We start from the raw sequence: 26,149 nt of genomic DNA on the forward strand, positions 1-26,149 counted from the left end.
CTTTTTTGCTTTATATCTCAAAAACTATTCAACCAATTTGCAAGAAATTTTCAGGGATTATTTTAATTTCTTGTCCCTTGAAGCCTTCAAACTTTTAGTCATTAAGTCACTTCCGGTTTCTAGTTACGTCATTTTAAAAATTTTCAAAAAGTGATTTTGTCCAGCACTTTTCTCGTAAACGGTTGTTTATAAAGACTTGAAATTTTCTGTGATTGTAAATCTGCGAATTGACTTATGGCAAATGTACAGAAAAAATTATTTTGTCACTTCTGGTCGAAACCGGAAGTGAAACAAATTTTTCGAAAAAATGAATTTTCTAATCAAATCAAAAACAAATATGTGTTTTGTAGAGCTTATTTAGCTGAATCTAACACTGAAAGCCGTTTCAAAATCGGACGATGCATAACAGAGATATCGGGGTTTAAAAATTGAATTTTCCGGAAATTTTGATTCCGCTTCCTTGGTTTAAAAAATAGCGTAATGTTCAAAGTAAAATTAACTCGTACCAAAAATAATTGTTAAGTCGTACTTGAACACATTCGAATTTTTTTGTTAAGTCGTTCTTGAAATCGGAAATGTTTTTGTTAAGTCGTACTTAAAATTATTCGTATTTTGTTAAGTCGTACCAGGAATAATTCGATTTTTTCATCTTTTTATTTTCGTTACTCTTGTTGTTGGTTTAAGACCTCTGCTTCTGACAGGAACTTCCAGCTTTACTTCTGACATTAACGGAAGACCCACTCGTTGCTTTGCAACGAGCTTTGCTCTAGTTATTCTTTTTTTTTCTTTTTCTGACTTTTTTGGAGCGCTTTTTCTCAAAAACTATCCAACCGATTCGCACAAAATTTTCAGGACGGATAAAGCATGATCGGCGCTACATATTATAAAATTTTCAAATGATGACGTCACTTCCGGTTTCAGATATTGACGATTTCGTAAATTTTTAAGGGTCATTTTGTCCACGCATCTCCTCCGAAACTAATCAAGATAGAAGCTTAAAATTTTCAGGGATTGTAGACGAATGTATGTAGATGTACCCCCATGCTTCCAATGATGAAAATTGCTAAAGGCCTCAAAGCTCGCCTGAACCTGAAAATTGGATTCAAATTTTTTCACGAAATTTTTGCACATTTTCTATGATATCTTTTGATGTATAAATATTTTGTTAAAACATGTAATGCAAAAGTTGTTTCAAATTACACGGGCTTTCGTTTAATATCAAGAAAAAGGGGCTGGCCCCTCAAATTAGGGGCCAAGAGGGCTGTAAAGTCTCCTTACAATAACTCTTTACTGAATAATAATTTGTTATTAATTATAGAAGCAAAAATGTTCATTGTTGGGCTGTTTATTTATACAGTACCATACTTAAGTCATATGTTATGTAATTAGGGTTTCAAGGGGCCAGAAATTCAAAACTTTGATCATTAATATCTGAAAAAGGAGAAATATTTTTAAAAGCAATGTAGAACAAAAGTTGCTCAAAATAATGTTTTGTACAGTATGCTACCTTAAATGTTTTTCTTTATGACACCATTTAGGAGTTAAAGGGTCGGCCCCTTAAACATATTTGTACATATCTCTCAAGAACGGTTAACATTTCTTGAACACTTGTAGAACAAAATATGTTTGTATTTGCAAGACCTTTCATTTAATATCAAGAAAAAGGGGCTGGCCCCTCAAATTAGGGGCCAAGAGGGCTCTAATGTCTTCTCACAATAACTCATTACTGAACAATAATTTGTTATTAATTATAGAAGCAAAAATGTTGTTTGTACATCTGTTCATCTATACAGTACTATACCTAAGTCATAAATTATGTAATTAGGGGTTTCAAGGGGCCATAATTCAATATTTTGATCGTTAATATCTGAAAAAGGATAAATATTTTGAAAAGCAATGTAGAACAAAAGTGGCTAAAAATAATGTTTTTAACAATATGATACCAAACATTTTGTTGTTAATGGCCCCGGTAAGGGGTTAAAGGGTCGGCCCCTAAAATACAGTTGTTTAGATATCTCGAAAACGGTTGACAATTCATGAACACTTTTAGAACAAAATATGTTTATATTAGCGAGACCTTTTATTTGAAATCAAGAAAAAGGGGCTGACCCTTCAAATTAAGGGCCTGAAGGGCTACTAAGTCTTTTTAGAATAACTCTTTTCTGATCAATAATTTGATATAAATCATAAAGCAACAAAGGAGCTTTTATTAAGCTTAATTTAAACTGAAATCCTTTTTAAAATCGGACGATGCCTTACAGAGATATTGGGATTTAAAAATTGAGTTTTCCGGAAATTTTGATTCCACGTTCTTGGTTAAGGAAATAAAGTTGTGTTCAAAGATAAATTAACTCGTACCTAAAATAATTCGGAAATTGATAATTCGTACTTAAACACAATCGAATTTTTTTTGTTAAGTCGTTCTTGAAATCGGAAAGGTTTTTGATAAGTCGTACTTAAAATAATTTGTATTTTGTTAAGTCGTACCAGGACTAATTCGATTTTTTCATCTTTTTATTTTAGTTTTTCTTGCTATTGGTATAAGAGCTCTGCTTCTTAGAGGAACTTACAGCTTTACTTCCATCATTAACGGAAGACCCACTCGTTGCTTTGCAACGAGCTTTGCTCTAGTTTTATTATTATTTTTCTTCTTGTTTTTCCTTCTGACTTCTTTTTTGCTTTATATCTCAAAAACTATTCAACCAATTTGCAAGAAATTTTCAGGGATTATTTTAATTTCTTGTCCCTTGAAGCCTTCAAACTTTTAGTCATAAAGTCACTTCCGGTGTCTAGTTACATCATTTTAAAAATTTTCAGAAAGTGATTTTGTCCAGCACTTTTCTTGTAAACGGTTGTTTATAAAGACTTGAAATTTTCTGTGATTGTAAATCTGCGGATTGTCTTATGGCAAATGTACAGAAAAAATTATTTTGTCACTTCCGGTCGAAACCGGAAGTGAAACAACTTTTTCGAAAAAATGAATTTTCTGATCAAATCAAAAACGAATATGTGTTTTGTAGAGCTTATTAAGCTGAATCTAACACTGAAAGCCGTTTTAAAATCGGACGATGCATAACAGAAATATCGGGGTTTGAAAATTGATTTTTCCGGAAATTTTGATTCCGCATCCTTGGTTTAAAAAATAGCGTAATATTCAAAGTAAAATTAACTCGTACCAAAAATAATTGTTAAGTCGTACTTGAACACATTCGGATTATTTTTGTAAAGTCGTTCTTGAAATCGGAAATGTTTTTGTTAAGTCGTACTTAAAATCATTCGTATTTTGTTAAGTCGTACCAGGAATAATTCGATTTTTTCATCTTTTTATTTTCGTTACTCTTGTTGTTGGTTTAAGACCTCTGCTTCTGACAGGAACTTCCAGCTTTACTTCTGACATTAACGGAAGACCCACTCGTTGCTTTGCAACGAGCTCTGCTCTAGTTATTTTTTTTTCCCCGCAAATTTTGTGCACGAGATTTCTCGAACATTTTTTGTGTGATTGCTATGAAACTTTCAGGGTATGTAGATGATATTAATATCTCTAGACATTTTTTTCCAATTTTTAAAATTAACTTCCGGTTATGAGTTATTGCCCTTTAATTGAAAATTGGGGGGTCTTTTGTCCAGAGTTGATCTCGGGAACTACAGATGATAGATTCATGAAATTTGGCGAAATTGTCGGTAACATTTTATAGTTTTGCTGGCATGAAAATTTTGGTAATTTCTTTGATAGTTTTTGAGCTATTTGTCGCCAAAGTTTAAGATTTTTTCGGGGCTTAAATTTTGTTGCTTTTTGTATTATAACCTTTAACTAAAAATATTTTGTTTATACATATAGAAAAAAAGTTGTTTAGAATAACGAGAGCTTTCATTTAAAATTAAGAAAAAAGGGCTGGCCCCTATAATTAGGGGTCAGCAGCTCATACACGTATTTTTCTGATAGCAAAAATCGTTATCATTTTATGAAAAAAAATTAATTCAGTTATTGTTAATATATTAAATAATGTCATTTGGTATCAAATTAAACAAGTTCTGTGCTATATTTTTTTTCAAATTTCATAAAACAAATATGTGAGAATCGTACATGAACGAGTTAATATGTCTACATAAAAATGCCACATTAAGGCCCAGGCATTTACTGCATTACGTTGTGTTGCGTCTTAGATAAATTGTTGTGATTCAATTTAATTTTTTTCATCTATATCATTTATGAATTCAATGAACACACATTATTTAAACGTTCTATGTGCAACTATTTGTCGGGGCGCCCCTGTTTGTAACCCCCGCGCGCGCGCCGAATGTAAACAGTAACGAACAGCATTGTAGAAAAGGGAGCCGTAATGCAGAAGAGAAGTTGTGTATTCTTTCGGTGTACACATGCATTTTCAATTTACTGTGAAACATATGAACATGCACAGGGAACAATACTACATATTTGTTTAAGGAGGATATTTTTCTCGTGTGAATCGTTTACGAGGAAATTCTGACAGCCACACTTCTGTCGACGATCACTGATCAGCCGTTGATAAGCTACGAGTAATAAAGGAGAAAAGATGGACATTAAAGTGTGTGATTTATGTGGATGTTACTGAAGAAGGTGAGGCTTTTTCTCCTTTTAAAGTTTCTTGTTAACTGGTTAAAATTTAGTATATAGTATAGATGTACATGTAAGTACGTGCACACTGTTAGATGTTTTTGTTATGGTGTGGGTGTTTGTTTACTAACGTGTAATTTTTACATGTTTCATGGATGTTTAGACTCGCTCGAGGTTCATGGGGGACTGGAAAGGGTAACTGAATTTATCTATTTAAAAAAATAACAGATTGTGAATTTTCAACTCAAAATTCAAAGCAGGGTCTAATTAGAAACATATCATATATTCTTGTGCAGAAGACTCCAAATGTAGTCATGAATACCCTGTAGACATAACTTCAAGTAAATAAAATTGTATACTTCAGACTTCAGAGTTAAAACATGACTTTAATATCTTTATGATGCCGATCATTGCAGACCAACGGGTACCCGGTACATGTACTTGTACATGTAGGTTACAAGTTAGAACTATGCCTACCATTCTACCAGTTCACATAATTTTTCTTGTTTAGCAGTTATGATGTGTACTTAAATTGTCCTTGTTAATGTTTTAAATGTAATTTTTTATTCTCTTTTTTTAATCTGACTACTGGCAGTACTGGCGTGCGAGCAGTTCTCGCCGAGGACCATTTCTCGCTGGTGCACTGTTACATCATATTTTCGTATATAATTTTATGTGTTGATAAAATGACGTAACAATGCACTGGTGAGAAATAGTACTCGGCGAGAACTGATTGCACGCCAATATTGATTAATTACAGACAAAAACTGAAGGTTGCGAGTGTTATTTTTTATTGAACAACATTGTTTAAAATAATTCTTTATATGTGACGATCAGACCGGTTTGAATACCAGTGCCAGATAGCTCAGTTGGTAGAGCACCTGACTAGAGATTCAGGGGGCCCAGGTTCAAATCCCTTCATTATTTCTCCCATCCTGTTACAATATTGGTGTTGTGACCAACCCCTGGAACTAACAGGTTAACTCACTGACGGCACGTCTTTTAACCCCAAGGAACCCCAAGGAAACCCCAAGGAACCCCAAGGAAACCCCAAGGAACCCCAAGGATACCCCAATGACAGAAATGAATTACTATTGATACCCAAGGGGGTCTCATTAGAGTGCAAGAGTCACCCCTTACCCTTGGTACCCCAATTCTACCCCAAGGAACCCCAAAGATAACCTAATAATACAGATTTATAACTCCTGATACACCATAGAACCCCAAAGAATCAAGAATACCCTAATAATACAAATTTTAAACTCTTGGTACCCCTGGGGACTCACTGGTATTCCAGACACACCTCTAAGAATCCCAGGGAACCCCAGGGATATCCCAAGGAACTCCAAGAATACCCTAATAATACAGAATCATAACTCTTGATACTCCATAGAACCCCAAGGATACCCTAATAATACAAATTTTAAACTCTTGATAACCCTGGGGACTCATTGGTATTCCAGATACACCTCTAAGAATCCCAGGGAACCCCAGGGATATCCCAAGGAACTCCAAGAACACCCTAATAATACAGAATCATAACTCTTAATACTCCATAGAACCCCAAGGACACCCTAATACATTGTAATACAAATGTAAAACTCTTGATAACCCTGGGGACTCATTGGTATTCCAGATACACCTCTAAGAATCCCAGGGAACCCCAGGGATATCCCAAGGAACTCCAAGAATACCCTAATAATACAGAATCATAACTCTAAATACTCCATAGAACCCCAAGGACACCCTAATACATTGTAATACAAATGTAAAACCCTTGATAACCCTTGGGACTCATCGGTATTCCAGATACACCTCTAAGAATCCCAGGGAACCCCAGGGATATCCCAAGGAACTCCAAGAATACCCTAATAATACAGAATCATAAATCTTGAGACTCCATAGAACCCCAAGGACACCCTAATACATTGTAATACAAATGTAAAACTCTTGATAACCCTGGGGACTCATTGGTATTCAAGATACACCTCTAAGAATCCCAGGGAACCCCAGGGATATCCCAAGGAACTCCAAGAATACCCTAATAATACAGAATCATAAATCTTGAGACTCCATAGAACCCCAAGGATACTGTAATACGTTGTAATACAAATTTAAAACTCTTGATAACCCTGGGAACTCATTGGTATTCCAGATACACTTCTAAGAATCCCAGGGAACCCCAGGGATATCCCAAGGAACTCCAAGAATACCCTACAAATACAGATTCATAACTCTTGATACACCACAGAACCCCAAGAATACCTCAAGGAACTTAAAGGATAACATAATAATACAAATTTAAATTCTTGATACCCGTAGCGACTCATTGGTATCTCAGACAAAACCCACGGCAAGGAACTCTAGGGATACTCTTATACATGTATTGGTTATATAAATTTTATAACTCTTGATATCCTAAGGAACTCCAAGGATACACCATATCTCTTGATACTTTTTTGGTCTCTTTGATATCCTTGACAAATCACAAGGTATCCCAGGGAACCCCATGGGTACCCCAAGAAACCTAAAGGATACCCCAATAGTACTCTAATAGTAATAATACAGATACCCCATTGTTATCCCTGACACACCCTATGGATACCTCAAGGAACTCCAAGGATACCCAGTAATATAACTTTTGATACCCAAATGAACCCCAAGGATACCCTAATAACACAATTTTATATCTCTGGATACACCCTCGGGGCTTTTTGATATCCCAGACACCATTAGGTATCCCATGGAACCCCATGGATACCCCAAGGAACTTAAAGGATACCCTTATAATACAGATTCATAAAACTTGATACCCCATAGAACCCAATGGAACCCCAAGGGTATAGCCTAATAATTCAAATTAAAAATTCTTGATACCACTGGGGACTCATTGGTATCCCAGACACGCCTCTAAAAACCTCTATAAACCCTAGGGAACCCCACAGAAATCCCAAGGAACTCCAAAAGATACTCTAATCATACAGATTTATAACTCTTGATACACCATACAACCCCAAGGATACCCTAATATGTAATACTTTAAAACACATTTGGTCTAGCCGAAAAATTTTTGTCTATAAATTTGTTTCGGACTTGATATTGCATCACATTCTAAAATATAATGAAATTCATCGGCTATACGTTTTTTTTTTAAACAGAGAGGACAAAATCTTTCATTTAATGGGATACCTTCCCATCTTCCCACTTCAACTGGTAGATGGTGATTTGAAGTACGAAAGAACTATATATATGATATGAGTTAAATTTGGCCCCCATTATTCGCAATTTTTTAAAGTGTTTCAGGTACAATAATATGTTATGTTATATTTTAGAAGAGTGGATGTAAAATTTATTTTTCACATATTTTTTTTATTTTTTTGCACTCACTGGCAGAAAATGACGTCAGAAGTGACGCTATTTCTATATTTCAATCAAAATCAGTCAAAAATTTACATTTTTCTTATCTTTTTATGAATGGGAAATATAGAGGGCATGCTTGAACAGGGAAAATTTTTTTGTCACTTATTAGCCTTGGCTAGATACATCTCTGATTAAAATATTTTGTTTGTTCAAGCATGCTCTCTATTTTTTCTGAAAGAAAAACTGCTTGAAAACAAGCTGTTTTATGCTAAAAATGCAAAAATGGCAAGAAAAGGTTGTCTTTACGATGTCATTTTTCTAAATTCTGGGCAGTTGAATCAAAATGAACATTATGTAAAAACATCACATATATATCTGTACAAAGAAAAATGATGATGTTCATTTTAGGTGGCCATTTTAGGCCCATATCATATATATCATATATATAGTCCTTTTACAAGAATTTTTCTGAATTTCAGGGGTAAAATATTGAATTAGTTCCATCAGTCTGAAAATGTAGTCCTAAATGTACATGCATGTTGTTGAGCATTTGATTCTTTTATATCATAACCACTATAGCCAAATTGTATGATGTACGTGATAATTCCTCTGCATTTCTTATAAAATTAACATTAATAGTTTTTTTCATTATTAAAATCAACAGCCCAAAACTTGAACCATATAATGTTTAATTTTTCAAGGTTTTTGATAAGGGACATAAAAGGGGTAGTAATGTCATAGTTTTCCTTCTCCTCAAAAGAATGAATATTGAGTAATTTTACATGAAATAAAAATTAGCTTGTACGATCAATCATGATAGAACAAACCCTTTTTAATTATCAAAATTTACTTCTATTACAAGTATCTAATTAATTTTTTTAACTTTATTTTAAACATAATCTCAAAAAACTGCCTGTTATTTTTTTTTTTTATTAAAAATCTGCTTAAGGTCAATAATTGAACAGACTATAATTTACCCTTACCTGAGCACCATTCCCCCTTAGCTAAAATCAGTCACCCATAAAAATTTCAGAATTATAGCAAAGTGGGAAGACACCCAAAATTCACAAGGGTTGTCTACCAATAAACAAGGAGATGTAGGTGTAGGTAAATATATTGCAACAGTGATGGTGAAGCCATTGTGTATACATGTAAAGGGTTATGTTGGCCCTTTAATCCCTGTCCAAGAGCTACCACCAATATAAAACGGGTGTCTACCTGCAATTAACAGGTATTTTGGTGCCTCTCAGATGAACATTCTGCATGCATAATGGGTCATTCCATTGTGTTGTACCCACGAAGGGGAGATAGCCCCACTCCACACTTCCATGATCACTTCTTGTCTTTTCTCAAAAGTACTCCAATAAGGGTAACACCCCCTATGTCAATAGTAAAATAAGTTTGGGTCTTTGTAACTGAACAATATCTTTCTCCACTTCATTTGAAAATTTCACCAAAGAAACATTGTTTTATTAAGTGTTCATATGAATGGTTCACCGGAAGAATTGCAGACTTCCTTGTGGTGACATAAAATTTAGTGCCCTATTTTCATGAATTTGGTATAATTTGTTACTGATATCAATTTTTATAATTGGGGTATCCTTGGGGTATCAGGAGTGACCCTTTGATTTTTAATGAGACCGGCCTTGGTCATCAAATTTACTTTCCACCATTGAGGTCTATATGGGGTTCTCAAGGGTATCCTTTGGGTTCTCATTGGTATACTTGAGATTCATTTGGGTTCTTTGGGGTACTTATCACTTTAAATACATATGTATAACAGTAATATATTTACAAATTAATGTATCTGATGATATTTTTTTTTATTTAGTTGTTTTAATGAAAAACCAACAAAATGACAATAATCCCACCCTTTGCAGTAAATGGAAATACCGGAAGCCAAGCAATGCTCTTCTGTTGATAAAACTTTGAATATCTTTCTAATAAGAGTCTTAACAGATGCAGTTAGTTGTTTCAAATTTTCCTCACTTTCTGCTATGGTACAATGGAACTCCATATCAGAAAATTGATCCCATAGGACTTTATATATGATTTTCTTTGACAGGCTTGTTAAATTTAATAAACTCCCAAAACATTACCATAATTACCATACTATGTTAAAATATGTAAGAGAGAAAATTTAATATTACAAACAATTTTAAAATTGCAGAAACACTACAATCATATCAGTAATTTTAAATCTATAATTTAAATAAAATTCCCTATAGGGTCACTTCATCAATTTACTTGCATGACTAATAAATTTAAACAACTTCTAAAAATAGTTCACTTCTTTATTTTAATAATGTTATTATTTATTTCCTTTTAAATTAGCCCCAAAGCCACTGCCCATTTTACAGATTATCAATTTTCCATACACACATGCTCCATCTAAACCATGGCTCAGATAATGGCCCCCTTGGGACAAATGAATTCAGCCAGCTCCTAAGAATTTATTTAATAGTTCTGCATTGTCAGTTGATAGAATACTTATAAAAGATAAATTTAGTTAACGCATAAAGACAAACAAACCTCCATTTGAATGTATTTATATAATAAAATATATTTTAGGGTATTTTAATGCTATAAATTAATTAATAAAATCTGTAAGGATTACCTCCCTTACTTTTCAACATCAGTGAACAATATATAGAATGAGGAAAATGAAAACTGCCATAAAATCATAAATCTTGTCTGATCCTAAAAAAATTACAGGTGCACATCTTCAGATGGTGATCAACATATGTACAAATTTTCAGACTGTTCCATGCAGTAGTAAAAAATTCTATAGGGGGGACAAAGTTGCATCTACAGAGAGACGGACAGATGGACGGACACTAAGTCGGACAGGGTGAAACCAATATACCCCCATAAACTTCATTTGTGGGGGTATAGGGGTATAATGAGACTCCTGGGGTATCACTAGTTACTGATTTCTATTATTGGGGTTACTTGGGGTTCTAATGAGTATACTTGGGGTTCCTTGGGGTATCCTTGGGGTACTACGAGGTGACCCTTGGATTCAAATGAGACCCGTTGGGTATAAATAGTTATTAATTTCTATCACTGGAGTACCTTTGGGTGAGCCTTTGATTCGAATGAGACCCCTGGGGTATCACTGGTTAATAACTTTATCATTTGGGTTCCATGGGGTTCTTACAGGTTTCCTTGGGGTTCCTTGGGGTACCCTTGGGGTACTAAGAGGTGACCCTTGAAGTCCAATAAGACCCCTTGGGTATTAAAATTTATTAATTTTTGTCATTGGGGTTCCTTGGGATATCCTTGAGGTTCCTTGGGGTTTCCTTGGGGTTCCTTGGGGTTTCCTTGGGTTTCCTTGGGGTTCCTTGGGGTTCCTTGGGGTTAAAAGACGCACCCACTGAATCCTGCCAGGGATGATCTTCGAGGGTGAAGATCATTTAAGGGGGAGGAATGTGACGGTCAGACTGGTTTGAATACCGGTGCCAGATACATGTAGCTCAGTTGGTAGAGCACTTGACTAGAGATTCAGAGGGCCAGGTTCGAATCCCACTTTGTTCCGTTGTTATTTCTCCCATCTTTTACATATACATGTATATCAGATATATGACAGATGATTAAGAGTCATCACATGTTTTGCAAGATGCAATAAGTGTTAAAAACCTTTACTTTACAACAGAATACATTTAAGTGAATATTTATGTTCCTTGTTATTATTTGGTGTGGTTTTCTTGACAGTGTCGCATAAACAATTTACCCGCTCCTAAAACACAAACTTTCTTTTTGTGGATTCAGCTTACCGCTGATTGGCTGCTGTTGCAGCAGACAAATAAGATATGCACGCACAAAACACAATGAACTTATCAGAGAATGAGTTGAGTTTATTTAAACTGTTAGAATTTGGGTATTTTTTTTTTAAATGTATACTTGTGACAAAACATATATGTGGTACATACAGCTGTAGCTTTATGAAGAAAATTTTGGTTAGACCATATATACCTATCATGCAAGTAAATGATATTTACAAAAAACTTGCAATTTATGGCGCACGAAATATACGCTAGTTTTATAAAGATTGACATACATGTAATGTACCACATTCTGTGAAAAATAATCTATTAAAAATTCTTCATTAAGTTTACTAATACATGTTTTATGCTTATTACACGTAGTATTGTTTTTAAAACATGTAATTTATAAGAAAATAAACAAAAACCCTCGCTAAATTTATTTGCAAAAAAAAAAAAAAACACAGTAGAATTGATAAAAAATGGTATACCAGAAGCTAATACCAGTACATGTACTTTGACGCTGTTCGGTGGGTAATATTCGTTTGTAATTTACGAATTGAAATATTGACTGTTGCACTTCAAGTACGGAAATAAACTCTCTCTCTCTCTCTCAAACTCTCTCTCTTTCTCAATTTGATAAGTGTTTATACCTATGAAAATTTTTTAATATTATATTATGACTTGATATGCAAATTTTTGATCTTGTACTGCCTAAATGTTATTTCATGTATTGGGATATGTCATACTTATTACACTGCATGGTCAGTGTATTTTTTACAGAAATACTATGCATATGTTAATGTAAACACAGCTATTACTAGTACATGTATGTAAACACAGCTAATTATTTTTTTTATTTATTTCAGCTCAAAACGGACTCTTGTTACCACATGGCTTTTACCGGTACCTGTTGATTCTTGTGGGTCAGCTCCTGAGATTAACCTGTCACCTCTATCCACATGCATATTCCTTGTGTTCTACAGACTATTTACCGGTAATTCAAATTAAATCCGATAATGCATGAACAATAATGGAACTTGAAGAAAGCATCATGCCATGTTGTGGTTGGTGTTTGATAAGAAATTATGAAAACAAAATTAAGGCTGTTTAAAGAAATTCATAATTGCTGTGAAAATTTGTTTTTCAATAAAAGTATACAATTATGTTTCCTTTATTTTTTATTTCATAAAGATATTTAGATGTGTTTACATAATTGAAACCCCCCCCTCTATTTAATTGTCTGCATTAAGATTACATGTAGGATATGTAAATGTACATTTGACTTTGAAATAACATCTGCTATGATAATTACTTTTGAAATGAACAAGAAACAACCTATTTCTACCTTTCTAAGGTATATATGCATAAAAAAGTAGAAAAACATGTCAAATTTGAACATTTTTCATTGAAATCAATTCTGTCTCAGGCTACCTGGGTGTGTTTGAATTTAATTCTAATTTAAGGCAGATGTCTAACTTGTAGGTTGTACCTTACTGTTTTAGCATGGTTAGAAGGAGACTAGAAATCAGAATAGATAAGATATTCACTAAATATGATTGTTAGCTTACTTTTTTCATGAAAACAAGAAATCACAAGCAGGACAGCTGTCTATTTGTTAATTAAAATGGTACAAATCATACAATAAACAAATAAAGATCAAATTTTAGAATCATTGATGATTGTTTTCAAATATGTGTGAGAAATTACTCAAGGAAATTGCCACACGTTTCATAAAATTAGGTAAAACATTTTAAACCATGACTTTTTATGAAAATCAAAAGATTGGGGGGTGGGGGGTATACATGTAAGGGTATTTCTAAGTGATGTGAAGCTTTTATCATGATTATATCATGTAGGCATATGTTGTATTGATTAAGGTTTCTTTTTAAAGGTGGGTTAACAAAAGTTGACCTCTAAAAGGTCAGGTAAAGATGTTTTACTATGGAGAACCCTGTAAATCTGTGTTTACTAAAGGAAATTGGAAATGGTGGGTTCACTTAAATGGCCATATTTTCATTAAACCTCAATGGAATTGGCAATATGTGGTATTCTTTTTCTCAGAATTGCATTAGCTTTCTTATTCTAAGACAAACCGTCTTTTCATAAAAATGTTAGTGTACTAAGTTAAAGGTACAAGGAACAGTTTCGGATAAAGTACCGTCAAAATTTTTGTAAAATTGAGAGTGACTGTACTTCAAGGTTTATCATTGTTGCGTAGATTCATGAAATGAATTTTAATGATTATCAATAGTTAGAGGGATGTCTCTTGTTGGAATTGGTAAGCAATATTAAGGCCCCTAAATTTAAGTACATGAGAAGCAGAAATAAATTGTGAAACTTGCGGCTATGACAGATATGTTGACTTTACAGTGAAATTGAAGGTTACAAACGGGAGGTTATATAACATGAAATGTAGGTGGATGGAATATTATATGCCTATTTAGTATTTACTGGGTATGAGGACAATAGCAAGTTTATTGTCCCCCAAGACAGCAAATATTTAATGAGGCAAAGCCAAGGGAAATAGTTGCTGTGGAATGGGACAATAAACTTGCTATTGTCCGAATAATCAGTTAATTGGTATTTCATTATACAGAAGAAAACTTTATTTGTCAGCGATGCAGAATTTCTTGATGATAAACAAATTAGAGTTAAATCAAACTTTGTATTTAATGCGGCGATCTTATTAGGTCAGAGGTGTTCCGAGTTTAAGGTGATATGGGACACTTCCATGTTGTGACGTATTGTTTATCGAAATAAACAATAAAATAAAGTATAATTATATAAGTATTTTCTTTCCAAAAGTGATCACCTTTCTCCGTAGCGCATTGGGATAGAGGGTTTACTACGAACCTGTAAGTCATGAGTTCGAATCCCGCTGGGGGTTTTAAAATTTTTACCTTTACAAATATTTTTAAAAGCTATTTTTGGTTAAATATTGTAAAATTTGAAAATTCTAAACCGGTGAAAAGTTTTCAATTATATAGACTTTAATCCACATTAATATCGACAGATGTCCCATACCACCTTAAAAAGGAGGGAAATCAAATTCTGCTGATGAATGGTTTTGATGACTATTCACCATGGGCAGATAGCATGGATACTATTTTGAATTAGATAAAAAGGCATGTTTATGCGGGCGCCTTCTAGTGATCAATTTGTCCGTCTGTCCATCCAAATGGCTTGACAGGAGCATAGCTTCTCTCCCCTTGGCCCAATCTGGCTCATACCTCATCCACAGGGTTGCTTTGGTTGAAGGATGTGCAAGTGACCTTGAACCATGTTTTTAGGTATAAGGTTAAGGTCATAGCAGAATTATATATATAAAATCCTTGTCTGGGGCATATCTTTTTTCCCTTTGGTCCAATCTGGCTAATACTCGCAGAGTGTCTCTATGGTTAAACGATGTGCAGTGACCTTGCATGAAATTTCTAGGTAACGGGTGAAGATCATATCGGATCGTGCAAAAATCCTTTTTTGAGAGCATATATAATTTCTACTAACCCCTATTTGGCTCAGACTTCACATAAGCAGAGCTTTTGAGTAAAGGGTGAAAGGGTGTGTAGTGACCTTGAACCTATTTTCAGTGAAAAGAAACTGTGAAGGTCATACCAGAATTATATTTTTAAAAATCCTTGTCCGGAGTATATCTTCTCTCCCTTTGCTCCATTCAGCCTCATACTTCACCCACATGATGCCTTTGTTCAAAATATATGCAATGACCTCGAATGATATTTGTAGATGAAGAGTCAAGGTCATATCAGATCACACAAAAATCCATATTTTAAGAGCATAGATATACTCTCCTTTTAGCCCCTATTTGGCTAATATTTTACCTTTACAGAGTTTATTGGTTAATGGCGTGCAGTGACCTTGAACCAAGTCTGTCAATGTGAAGGTCATAGTAGATCTTTTTAAAATTAGTTTTAGATAGTAGATTATTTTTCAAATATTCTTAATCTTGGTCAGATTGAACAAAAATGCATGTATGTTAGGGGGAATGAAATTGAATTAAAAGTTCTATGCCAGCTGGAAAAATTTCAAGTTATAGGTCAAGGTCAAAGCAGAATTCTCTGAAATAACATAAGTGGGGCCCTTTGAAATGTTCACCATTTCAATGTTGTCTGGTTCATAGTAATTTTACATAGAAAATATTCACAGAAGTACAGTAAAGTAAACTTTACATCGATAAGTTTCTGACAATTAATGACGCAACGAGCACACAGTACGAAAGGTCAACCTTTTGAAAAGCAGTGAAAAGGAAAAATTGCTCAGAATTGTGTTTTAAACAAAATTGATTTTTTACATAAATTTTAATTTTGCATTCTGGGTTAAGAAAAAAGATGTTAGTTCAAGGTAAAGTAAACTTGTACTTAAAATGAAGTCAAATTTGTTAAGTCGTACTTAAACACATTGTTTTTTTTGTTAAGTCGTTCTTGAAATGGTTAAGGGTTTTTGGTTAAGTCGTACTTAAAAACATTCGGATCATGTTAAGTTGTACCAAGAATCATTCGATTTTTTTTTTATCTTTTTGTACTTACGTTTCTTTGTTACTAGATAAATACTCTGCTTCTTAGACGTACTTCTAGCGTTGCTTTCGACATTAGCGGAAAACCCACTCGTTGCTTTGCAACGAGCTTTGCTCTAGTTCATATTTTTCTTGTTGCAATCATGCATGCAGATCATCAAAGACAGCATAATGAAACAAGGGGCGACATTGCTCACCTTAGCAACAATAGCAACAATAGCCATAAAAGAAGTCAGAATTTTGCCATATACAAAATTTCAAGACAATGTAGTTGAATAAAGATATAAAAAAGATCTAAAAAGATTTTCAAATTTTTCTTCAGATATTAATATTACGTTGAGCCCCTTTTGAACAGGATGATTTCAAATTCATAACACATGATGAGTATTACAGTTTTCAAGAAGATCTTAAACAAGTATCTATTAACCTACATCAAAATTTGAGCTCCTGGTGGGGCAAAAAAATTGTCAAGGTTCTAAGCAATTGAGAATCGATGAAAAAGTAAAAAGTTTACAACAATAGCAACGACAAACAACTTTTGATTAATATCTCTTTTCAGCCTTTGACTCAGGTGAGCTGAAAATAATTCATTTTTTTCTATTTTAATACTAACCTTCTTGTAGAGCCATTTTTGGCGAGTCTGAAAAAAAAAGCAGCAATGTTAAATCATAAATATATTACAGATGGCTGAATTTGAGGATTTTTTAATTAAATATGTTTTAATAAATAGTCAAACACACACAAAGTGCCAGGGACAGGCAAATTTTCCTCATTATAAACATAATTCATTATATCCATTAGCTTCAAAATATGTTTAAATCATTAAACTCCAGGAGAATTGAAAATCACTTCATTAAAAGTGTCAATTCAATATAAGCTTGTTTGCCTTATCATTTATGTGGGTTTACCATCATTTGTTGAACATCTAATTTTAAGGTTTATGTCAGTGAACTGATCAACAAAATCACTGAAATGTTCATTGAAACAAGAAATTTTATGCATGTGAAAATTTTAGATATGGAAGTAATCTAGATGCGAGATAAACAGTTCTAGTAGGTAGGACCATGGTCGATGAATTTATAAACCAACAAAACATTGAGTTTAGTCTAGAAAAGTCCATTTGTAACTGGGTAATAGATTTGCTGTATGCAAGCTTGGCATGAGTAGTTGTTAAATAAATTAAGGAAGTTTAACAAGTATTCAGTTTTAAGAATCTCTTTTCATATCTTAAAGTACATACTGGTATCACACTGCTAATTTCATTCTGATTCATTCAATCCATTCCCTTGAATAACTTTCTTTCTGTGAACTTCACTGTAAAGTGCTGCTGACTGTACAAATCAGTTATTGATTACTCTAATTTTAATAGTCAAACCTTTAGTACTGGGGGGAGGGGTTTGGGTTTGGTTAATTAGCCATTCAGCTGGTATTTCACAATTTATGCTTTTAAACAAAATAAAGACTTATTTATATTTTAAGTTTAAAACCTAACTTGAGCGTATTTATAATATAAATTTATATCAATTTTAATCACATATGCAAGTCTAAGAAACTTAATTTTAATTCCATAACCAAATAATATGCCTCTGGATTATTTTCAAGTTTTTAAAATGATGTCAAAATATAAAGCAGAGTTTTGGTACTAATAAGACATTCTTAAAATATTGTCACAGGTCTTTTTCTGTAATTATAAGAAGGTGGATTCTAAATAGGTCCTCTTTGGAAATTGACAGCCATTATACTTCCATACCATCTTATTTGCCTTTAGGTTAGTTTGAAATTGTTGTTATTTAAAATCTATGAAGAAAAAAAAAAAAAAAGAGGCCCATAGGCCACATCACTCACCTGATCAACAATAGACTAGATTAAATCACATGTAGATCCTGTATAAATAAAATCTCATTCTTTACCCCTAGATATTCTTTTTTTTATAATTAAGTCCCTTTTCTAAAAGGATGATTTTAAAATCATATCAAATTTTGTGACCCCATCACTACCCTTGGGGATTATTACTTGAACAATCTTGAATCTACCTTACCTGAGGATGCCTTCACACAAGTTTCACCCTTTTTTGGCCAATTGGTTTCTGAGAAGAAGATTTTAAAAGATTTTTCTCTATATATTCCTATGTAAAAATTTAACCCCCCATTCTGGTTGCATCCTAAACCCTTGTGATCATGATGTGAGCAAACTTGAATATACCCTACCTGAGGATGCTTCCACACAAGTTTCAGCTTTCCTAGCCGATCAATTTTTAAGAGATTTTTTAAAAATACCAACAAATTTTTAATAATCCACAATTATCTCCCCTTTAAAAAAAGGTGTGGCCCTTCATTTGAAAAAAAAGACTTCTCTTCACCCAACGATACTTTGTGCCAAGTTTGGTTGAAATTGACCCGGTGGATCTAGAGAAAACGATGAAAATGTGTAAAGTTTACAACAACACCAACATCAACGCCAACGACCCAAGACAACGGACAAATTTTGATCAGAAAACCTCACTTGAATCTTTGCCTCAGGTGAGCTAAAACACAAAACAAAGAAAACTAGAAAACTGACCAGTCAGGAAGGGCCCCGCTATGACAATTAATATAGAGAAGTGAAAAAAACTTTGAATTCCATCCTCTTTATATTAACAATGATGGAAAATCAATGGGGTAAAAATCTAAGGGTGCAACTCATGGAATGAGAGTTTAATTTGACGACATTTAAAAAAAAAATATATAAAAATTATAAGTAACAACTGTATTTTTAAAATTTCAAGATAATTCCTGAATGTCCAAAAACTCTAAATAGTAACCTTGTATCTGCATAAAACAGGGATTATAACCTCATGTCTTGTAAAAAAAACACTAAATTAAAAACTAAATTAAATGTGTATTTAAAAAAGATTTAAACAGGTGTTTTATAAAATGCAAGCCTTCAGTGAATGCAAATACATTTTATCACCCAGGGTTGACCTCAACTTCAAAACAAACATCAGTTGCAGACAAACGTGTTCATTAATCTTCATATGACAGATAGATATAAGCCTCTGCAAATTTTCTGCAGCAGGCAAGATAATTAATCCCAGGGGATTAATTGTTCTACTCTCTCATCCTTTTCTTCTAAATTTACAATAAGATTTTTTTTTTCAGACAGCATTAAGGCAGAAAAAAATAAAATTAATAATTATAAAATAAAATAGTGAAAAAGGATATCTTAATATATATCTTGATTTTAGAATTCAATAAAATTATTATAAATCATTGTGTACGGTATTTTAACCAAAATAAAGTATGAATATTATATTTTAAATCCATATTTCAAAGAATTTACACAATACTACACATCATTCAAAATTGACCTTAACTTCAAAACAAAGTTCATTTGCAGACACAGGCAGTGCAGTAATTAATCTCAATGTGACAGATAAAGATAAAGCTTAGGATTTTCTTCCTGTGGAAGGTTAATTAATCCCAAAGGACAAATATTGCACAGCCTTCCAAGTATTCAATGGTAACATTCTCAGCAGTTATCTCTCTTTGCCCATTCATTCTTATGCATAGTTAAGGAATCTACCCCACCACCCCAGCTCCAAACCAGAAGACATAGAGAACCAAACTTAGCATACATGTATTTCTGCCTACTGAACTACCATACCAAATTTGAACTTGATTGGGCAACCATAAAAAAAGTTATTAGAAAAAAACAGAATATTTGTGGACGGAAGCGTGACAGACAGACAGACAGACAGATGGACAGACAGACAGACAGAGTGATTACTATAGGGCACCCTCAAATCCTTGCGGGGCCCTAATTATAATCCTCAATATGAGTTACCGTACATTTTCAAATTTTTTAAAATGAGCACAAGAGTGATGAAAAAATAAACAGTAAAAATTTTTACTGTAAACCAACTTTTCTTTGCATGCGAAAAATTTTCACAAAGTTGGCGAAAGCCTCAACATTGAAAATATTTCTCACAGCAATCTAGTCCTTGCCATATGGTTATGAAGACAACACAAATGTAGATAAGGCTTGATTATGACAATTAGTTGCCACAAACTTTCTTAGGTTAATCACTCAAGAAAGCTGTTGCGAATAAAAGTTGGTTTACACAGGGCTCTACATTAACTTTTTTTCCTACTTGTCCATTCGGACAAGTGACCAAGATATTTACTTGTCCGAACTTCAACTTCACTTGTCCAAAAATTTTTCAATATTAAAGATCAAATATGGTCAACTTGAAAACTCAATTCTGTATTACTAAAATAAAGTCATTTATTGATTATTCTTGCCATAACTAATAACCTGACTTCTTAAATGGAAACTTAAAGTGTCCTTCTTAAATGTTTTGGTTCCATATAACATTAAATATGATTTGTCAGCAGTAGCTTTGTCATGGCAAATTACAAGACATTTTAAATTTAGCATCAGGTTTTAAAATACATGTAACTCTTATATTGATTTCTCATCTGTTTTTTAAACTAAACATGGAAAGTCATCATAGTCTATCAATGATGAATGAAACCTAATATAAATTACATTTCTTTTCATAATCCTTAAGTTTATCTTTGCTACCTGTTCTTCCTTTCTTTTTGATAACATGTGTGTTTGGTACTGTGTAAGAACTAAGATCCACACCTTTACAGTTCAATATTGAAAGTTGTTTGTAATTAGTGAACTTCAATCCCGATCAAGAGTAACTCAATTGCATGTCAATTTGAAGTCGGGATCGAAATTCAAAATAACTAATCGATAAACTTATAACGGGACTACGGATAAACTTATCACAAAACTTTCTTTACTTTTTAAAATGTTGGAGACTTCTTTACATAAAAATGCACTTGTCCAGTCGGACAAGTGGCAAGCAATATTCACTTGTCCGTATATTTTTTTAACTGGTACCGGACAAGCGGACAAGCGTTAATGTCGAGCCCTGTTTACAGCATTTAATTATTTTTATCTCCATCTTTTTTAAATAGCTTGTTGTCATCATCAGCTGTTCAGAAAAAAGAGAACTGAAACATGATTTTTAAAATTTACCTGAAATTATCCTCTTCTTATTATCAATTGCTCTTACACTTACACCAGTAGGAGGCATTGGGGAAAGTTTTAGTGCTGATCTTCTTCATTGCTGTAAAGATACACAAACAAAGGTCCCTGCATGAGCAAATAGCACAGAATCTTTTTTATAGTAACATATTTTTCGGGCCAAAGGCTGGGATTGCCTTATGGTAGGCTCAAAGTTGAAAAAACAGGGCCACCGCAAAGCGGAGCATCTCCTCGCAAAATGAAAATATTGTGCTGGGAGATGCATTATTCAGAAATAAACATGTAATTGAAGACACCAAATACTGAACTTGTTAAAAACCATTTGAATTAAAATATTTTGTTTATTCCTATCCCCATGCACGCTCTGTGTGTATCCACGGGGGATGGGTGCATTTACATGGTTGTACAATTGCTCTCATTACTAGCTCGGGGAAAACACAACACAAACTTGTTAAATTTTAGTAATATAGTTCAGTAAATTCTCTTTGTCCAGTGACATATATTAAGCATGTAGACAATAAGTGTAGGCAAATTTAAGTTTCATATTGAAAAGGAAAGGTAGCTAAGATCTGACGGTTTATAGTCTGCTCTATGAGAAAATTCAAGTTAACATGTCGTAATTTTAACCCTGATATTTTAAAAAGAGTAACATACATATACATGTATGTATCTTCAGCGATTAACATGAAATGAATTCCCGGTTAATCATGTTGACGATATTTGTCAAAGTCTCTTCTGAATTATGAACCTGTTCTTCTCTAATTAATTCGTTAAATATAGCCCGAAATTCGACTTAGACGGCTGCTTGTTTCGATTAAATTAGGGTGAACTTAATCTCCTGCTTGCTTCAGTTTTTCACTTTGGACATCCTTTCAACTCCCAATTTCTCAACAAGTGAAAAGCTGTCAATGTGACAGCAAACCGGGTTTTCTTTTATGTGAACTGTATCCATAATCCATGTCAACCTGTATTCAGTACCTGAGGATGCTTCCACACAAGTTTCAGCTTTCCTGGCTGATTAGTTTCTGAGAAGAAGATTTTTAAAGATTTACTCTACATATTCCTTTGTACAACTTTAACACACCCCCCCCCCAATGTGGCCCCACCCAACCCCCAGGGATCATGATTTTCACAACTTTGAATCTACACTACCTGAGGATGCTTCCACACAAGTTTCAGCTTTCCTGGCTGATTAGTTTCTGAGAAAAAGATTTTTAAAGATTTGCTCTAAGTGTTCCTATGTTAAACATTGACCCCCCATTGTGGTCCCACCCTATTCCCGGGGATCATGATTTTCACAACTTTGAATCTACACTACCTGAGGATGCTTCCACACAAGATTTTTAAAGATTTACTCTAAATGTTCCTATGTTAAAAATTGACCCCCATTGTGGCCCAACCCTATTCCCAGGGGTCATGATTTTCACAACTTTGAATCTACACTACCTGAGAATGCTTTCACACAAGTTTCAGCTTTCCTGGTCTTATGGTTTGTGAGAAGAAAATTTTTGAAAATTCCTAATTACCTCCCTTTGCAAAAAGGCGTGGTCTTTAATTTTCACAACTTTGAATCTCCTTAGGCTAAGGATGCTTTGTGCCAAGTTTTGTTGAAATTCGCCCAGTGGTTCTTGAGAAGATGTTGAAAATGTGAAAAGCTTACAGACAGACAGACGGACGACAGACAAAATGTGATCAGATAAGCTCACTTGAGCTTTCAGCTCATGTGAGCTAAAAAGTGAGTTTGTGAAATGTTGACCTTAAAGGGCCCCTTTTCTCATTACGGCAGTCATATGGCTGGTTCTGGATTAAAAAATGTGAAAAGTCTACAGACTGAGGGATGGACAGATAGACATATGGACGCCAAAATAAAAGTTTCCGGAAAAGCTCACTTGAACTTTAAGCTCAGGCGAGTTAAAAACGTTTCGGTACGGAATCCTCCTTTGAGGTGAAACGCTATATAGAATCATTATTTTAGAAACACCCTGTACATGTACACATCGAAATATCCAGTATATACCTGTTAAGAACTTGTAATTACATGAAATATTGATACAATACATAATATAAATGATTTTGCTATTTGTTTATAATGCTATTTATTTCTATAGTGCAAAAATATAGCAAATAATTCATTATTTTAAAATCTACTTTCGGTTTGGTTTACAGACTCCACGGATCGTTAATATTACACGTTTCTAGGCTAGAAATTTGAAATAGTAATTTCGTTTGAAAATAGAAAACATCCTAAAAACGTATTTGAGAGAATTAGAGAAATCAATACTTATATTACCTTTTCTTTCTCAAGATAATTGTTTTCCGTCGATCCACCATTTACACAAGTGATATGGCTGTGACAGTACAGTAAAATGGTGGCAAAACGACCAATGGGCGAACTAAATTTTATCACGTGGCTGCATCGTTCCGGTATTGATAAAATATATTTAAAATATTTTTTTTTTATCTTAAATAGAAACCTTTGAAAATATGACCATCTTCTGTTAGCCCTTATCGAACTGTCGGGCTCCTTTTTAGTAAAAACGAAAAAGTAATTTAAACGCAATCGCCATATATTTACATTTTCCAGTGTCTTTGCCTGTGATAACACATACGTATCGATTTTGTACTATATAAGCACAGGCACTTGTTTCTGAGAAAAAAAATTACCCTATAGTATAATAATATATAAATAGTGCCTGTTTGGGAGGGTAACAGTTGAAATTGACACCCCGAGAAAACCATTGTCAACCGACGCGAAGCGGAGGTTGACAATGGTTTTCGAGGGGTGTCAATTTCAACTGTTATCCTCCCAAACAGGCACTATTTATTTTGTTATACTGAATGTCTTTTTTAAAATTTTTAAGAAAATTTTACTCCTTTTATATAGGAATAACGTGAATTCTACAGCGAACCGTACGCGCATAATTTTCGCGCATGTAACATTTTTTAATGTTACCCGTTGCCAAGTGCGTTGCTAACGCTGAGGGTAATAGTAAATATTATTAACTGCGTCTTAACCAATCAGATTTCAGTATTTAACATGAAAGTATAACAATAACACGTGTTATTATTATACTATACGGTAAAAAAAATTTCTCAGAAACAAGTGCCTGTGTATATAAGCCATAATACAAATGGCGCCAAATTGAGGCGCCAGCGGGGTTTGCTTATTTATATCTAAATATTTAATAGTACGATGGCTTAAAATTATATTAAATATAAGTAATAAGGACTCATTCTTTGAATATTATGAGGTGATAATTTCGGTCGGGGCGTGATAGATAGGCGTGATCAAATCTATCATATTGGATTTGATCACGCCCCGACCGAAATTATCACCTCATAATACTCAAAGAATGAGTCCTTATTCCTTATTTATAAACACCCCTCCCTTCTTCTGAAACACGCCTTTTCTAGTTTATCCAAATATGCACAATATTTCACAATCTAAATAAAATTAGACGTTTATTCTTGAATTATCGGAATAAAAATCTACATTTTTTGCATTTTTTAAATGATTTAAGGGGTTTATTTAAACAATTAAAATTCTTTCCAGAGGCGGATCCAGCCATTTGGAAAAGGGGGGGGGGGGGTCCAATTGATGAACTTCAATGCGTTCAAAAATCATTATTTGTCAATAAACAAGGCCTTTTGAACGTTCTCCGTGCGTAAATTTAATAAACAGTTATTTCGTCAATATCTATTTCATATCTATTTTAATATCAGTGTTCTGGTTTAGGTAAGGAAGATTTGCATAATTTCTAGCCTTAAAAAACCAAGTCTACAGCAATGAGAACGTGCGTCTGTGCTAAATAGAAAGAAACACTAAGAAACAAAAAATAATTCAGACTAATTACGACAAGCTATAATTATAAAAAGGAATTTTTGGGGTAATTTTTTATGTTTTTGATGTGTAAATTCTGAACTATTTATCGATTTTGATTTCTATTGATTGCCTTCTTAAAGAAAAGTCTAAATGATAGGATATGACCAAAAAAATTAATTGGGATAGTTTATTTGCTGAATAGATGGAACATGTGTAATTCAATTGTACAAGCAATATAGTCGTCCCAGGGAACTTAATTGACGTGACCTCTTAAAGGGTGCGCCACATCATCCGACACTAGTACAGATGCGATCAAATTCAAGAAAGTTTTGAAAAGTTTTGCATTTTCATAATGGTTTACATATAAACCCCTTACACTGTATTTTTGAAATATCCGATTCTCGAAAACAATACAAAAAATGCTTTCTTTTGTGTTTCATGTGGGTATGAAGGTATCTAGCATTCCAGAAATATAGCATAACCGGCATAAGCGGGTTTAATTTTCTCTGTATTTTTCTTTTTTTTCGTAAGAAACGAAGTAAAACTTTTTTATTATAATTACGTACTTAAGTTAACTAAACAATACATTTGAAAGCAGCTTTTAAAAGTAAAACGAATACTTGAACGCCTTTTACTAACTCGTTGGCTTATCAGTTCAAACTGTATGTTTTCTCATGGAAGTGAACACCGGATGCTGAAGGGGAGTACTTTTTCCGATATAAAAAAATAGGCAATGATCGCTACCTTCAGAACCCGCATGTATCATAAAAGAAAGCAATTTATTGTTTATATTTACATCTTCCTTTTAGCAAATTGATAAATTTGTTGTAAGAAAATCTCCCTAAATAATAATTAATGTACATTAGTACGTTAGCTAAAAAGAAACAGCCATATAGTCTCCTTTGGTAGTTTTTGTCTGACATCATCATGATTTTTTTCGCACAGTCCGTGATATTTCTTAAGTAGCTGTAAGTTTCGACCATTCGATAAACGAGGCGTGTACTGTATATTTCAGTCCTGTTAGTTTCTGTAGCTGGTTT

General features: G+C 33.5%; 1 protein-coding gene across 1 annotated transcript in view; it reads right to left on the minus strand.

Annotated features, from left to right (window-relative positions):
• LOC128192800 (uncharacterized) overlaps positions 1 to 23,669 on the minus strand; it is a 71,045-nt gene extending 47,376 nt beyond the window's left edge. Inside the window, exons 1-3 of the mRNA XM_052865779.1 lie at positions 23,577 to 23,669; positions 21,278 to 21,368; positions 16,863 to 16,889 (exon numbers count right to left, since the gene is read on the minus strand). Of these exons, the coding sequence (XP_052721739.1) occupies positions 16,863 to 16,889; positions 21,278 to 21,335 (85 nt within the window). The 5' untranslated portion in view covers positions 21,336 to 21,368; positions 23,577 to 23,669. The remainder of the gene's footprint in view (positions 1 to 16,862; positions 16,890 to 21,277; positions 21,369 to 23,576) is intronic.
• Positions 23,670 to 26,149: the final 2,480 nt, after the last annotated feature.

Source organism: Crassostrea angulata, chromosome 7 (assembly GCF_025612915.1).
Source record: "Crassostrea angulata isolate pt1a10 chromosome 7, ASM2561291v2, whole genome shotgun sequence".
NCBI classification, from domain to species: Eukaryota; Metazoa; Mollusca; class Bivalvia; order Ostreida; family Ostreidae; genus Magallana; species Magallana angulata.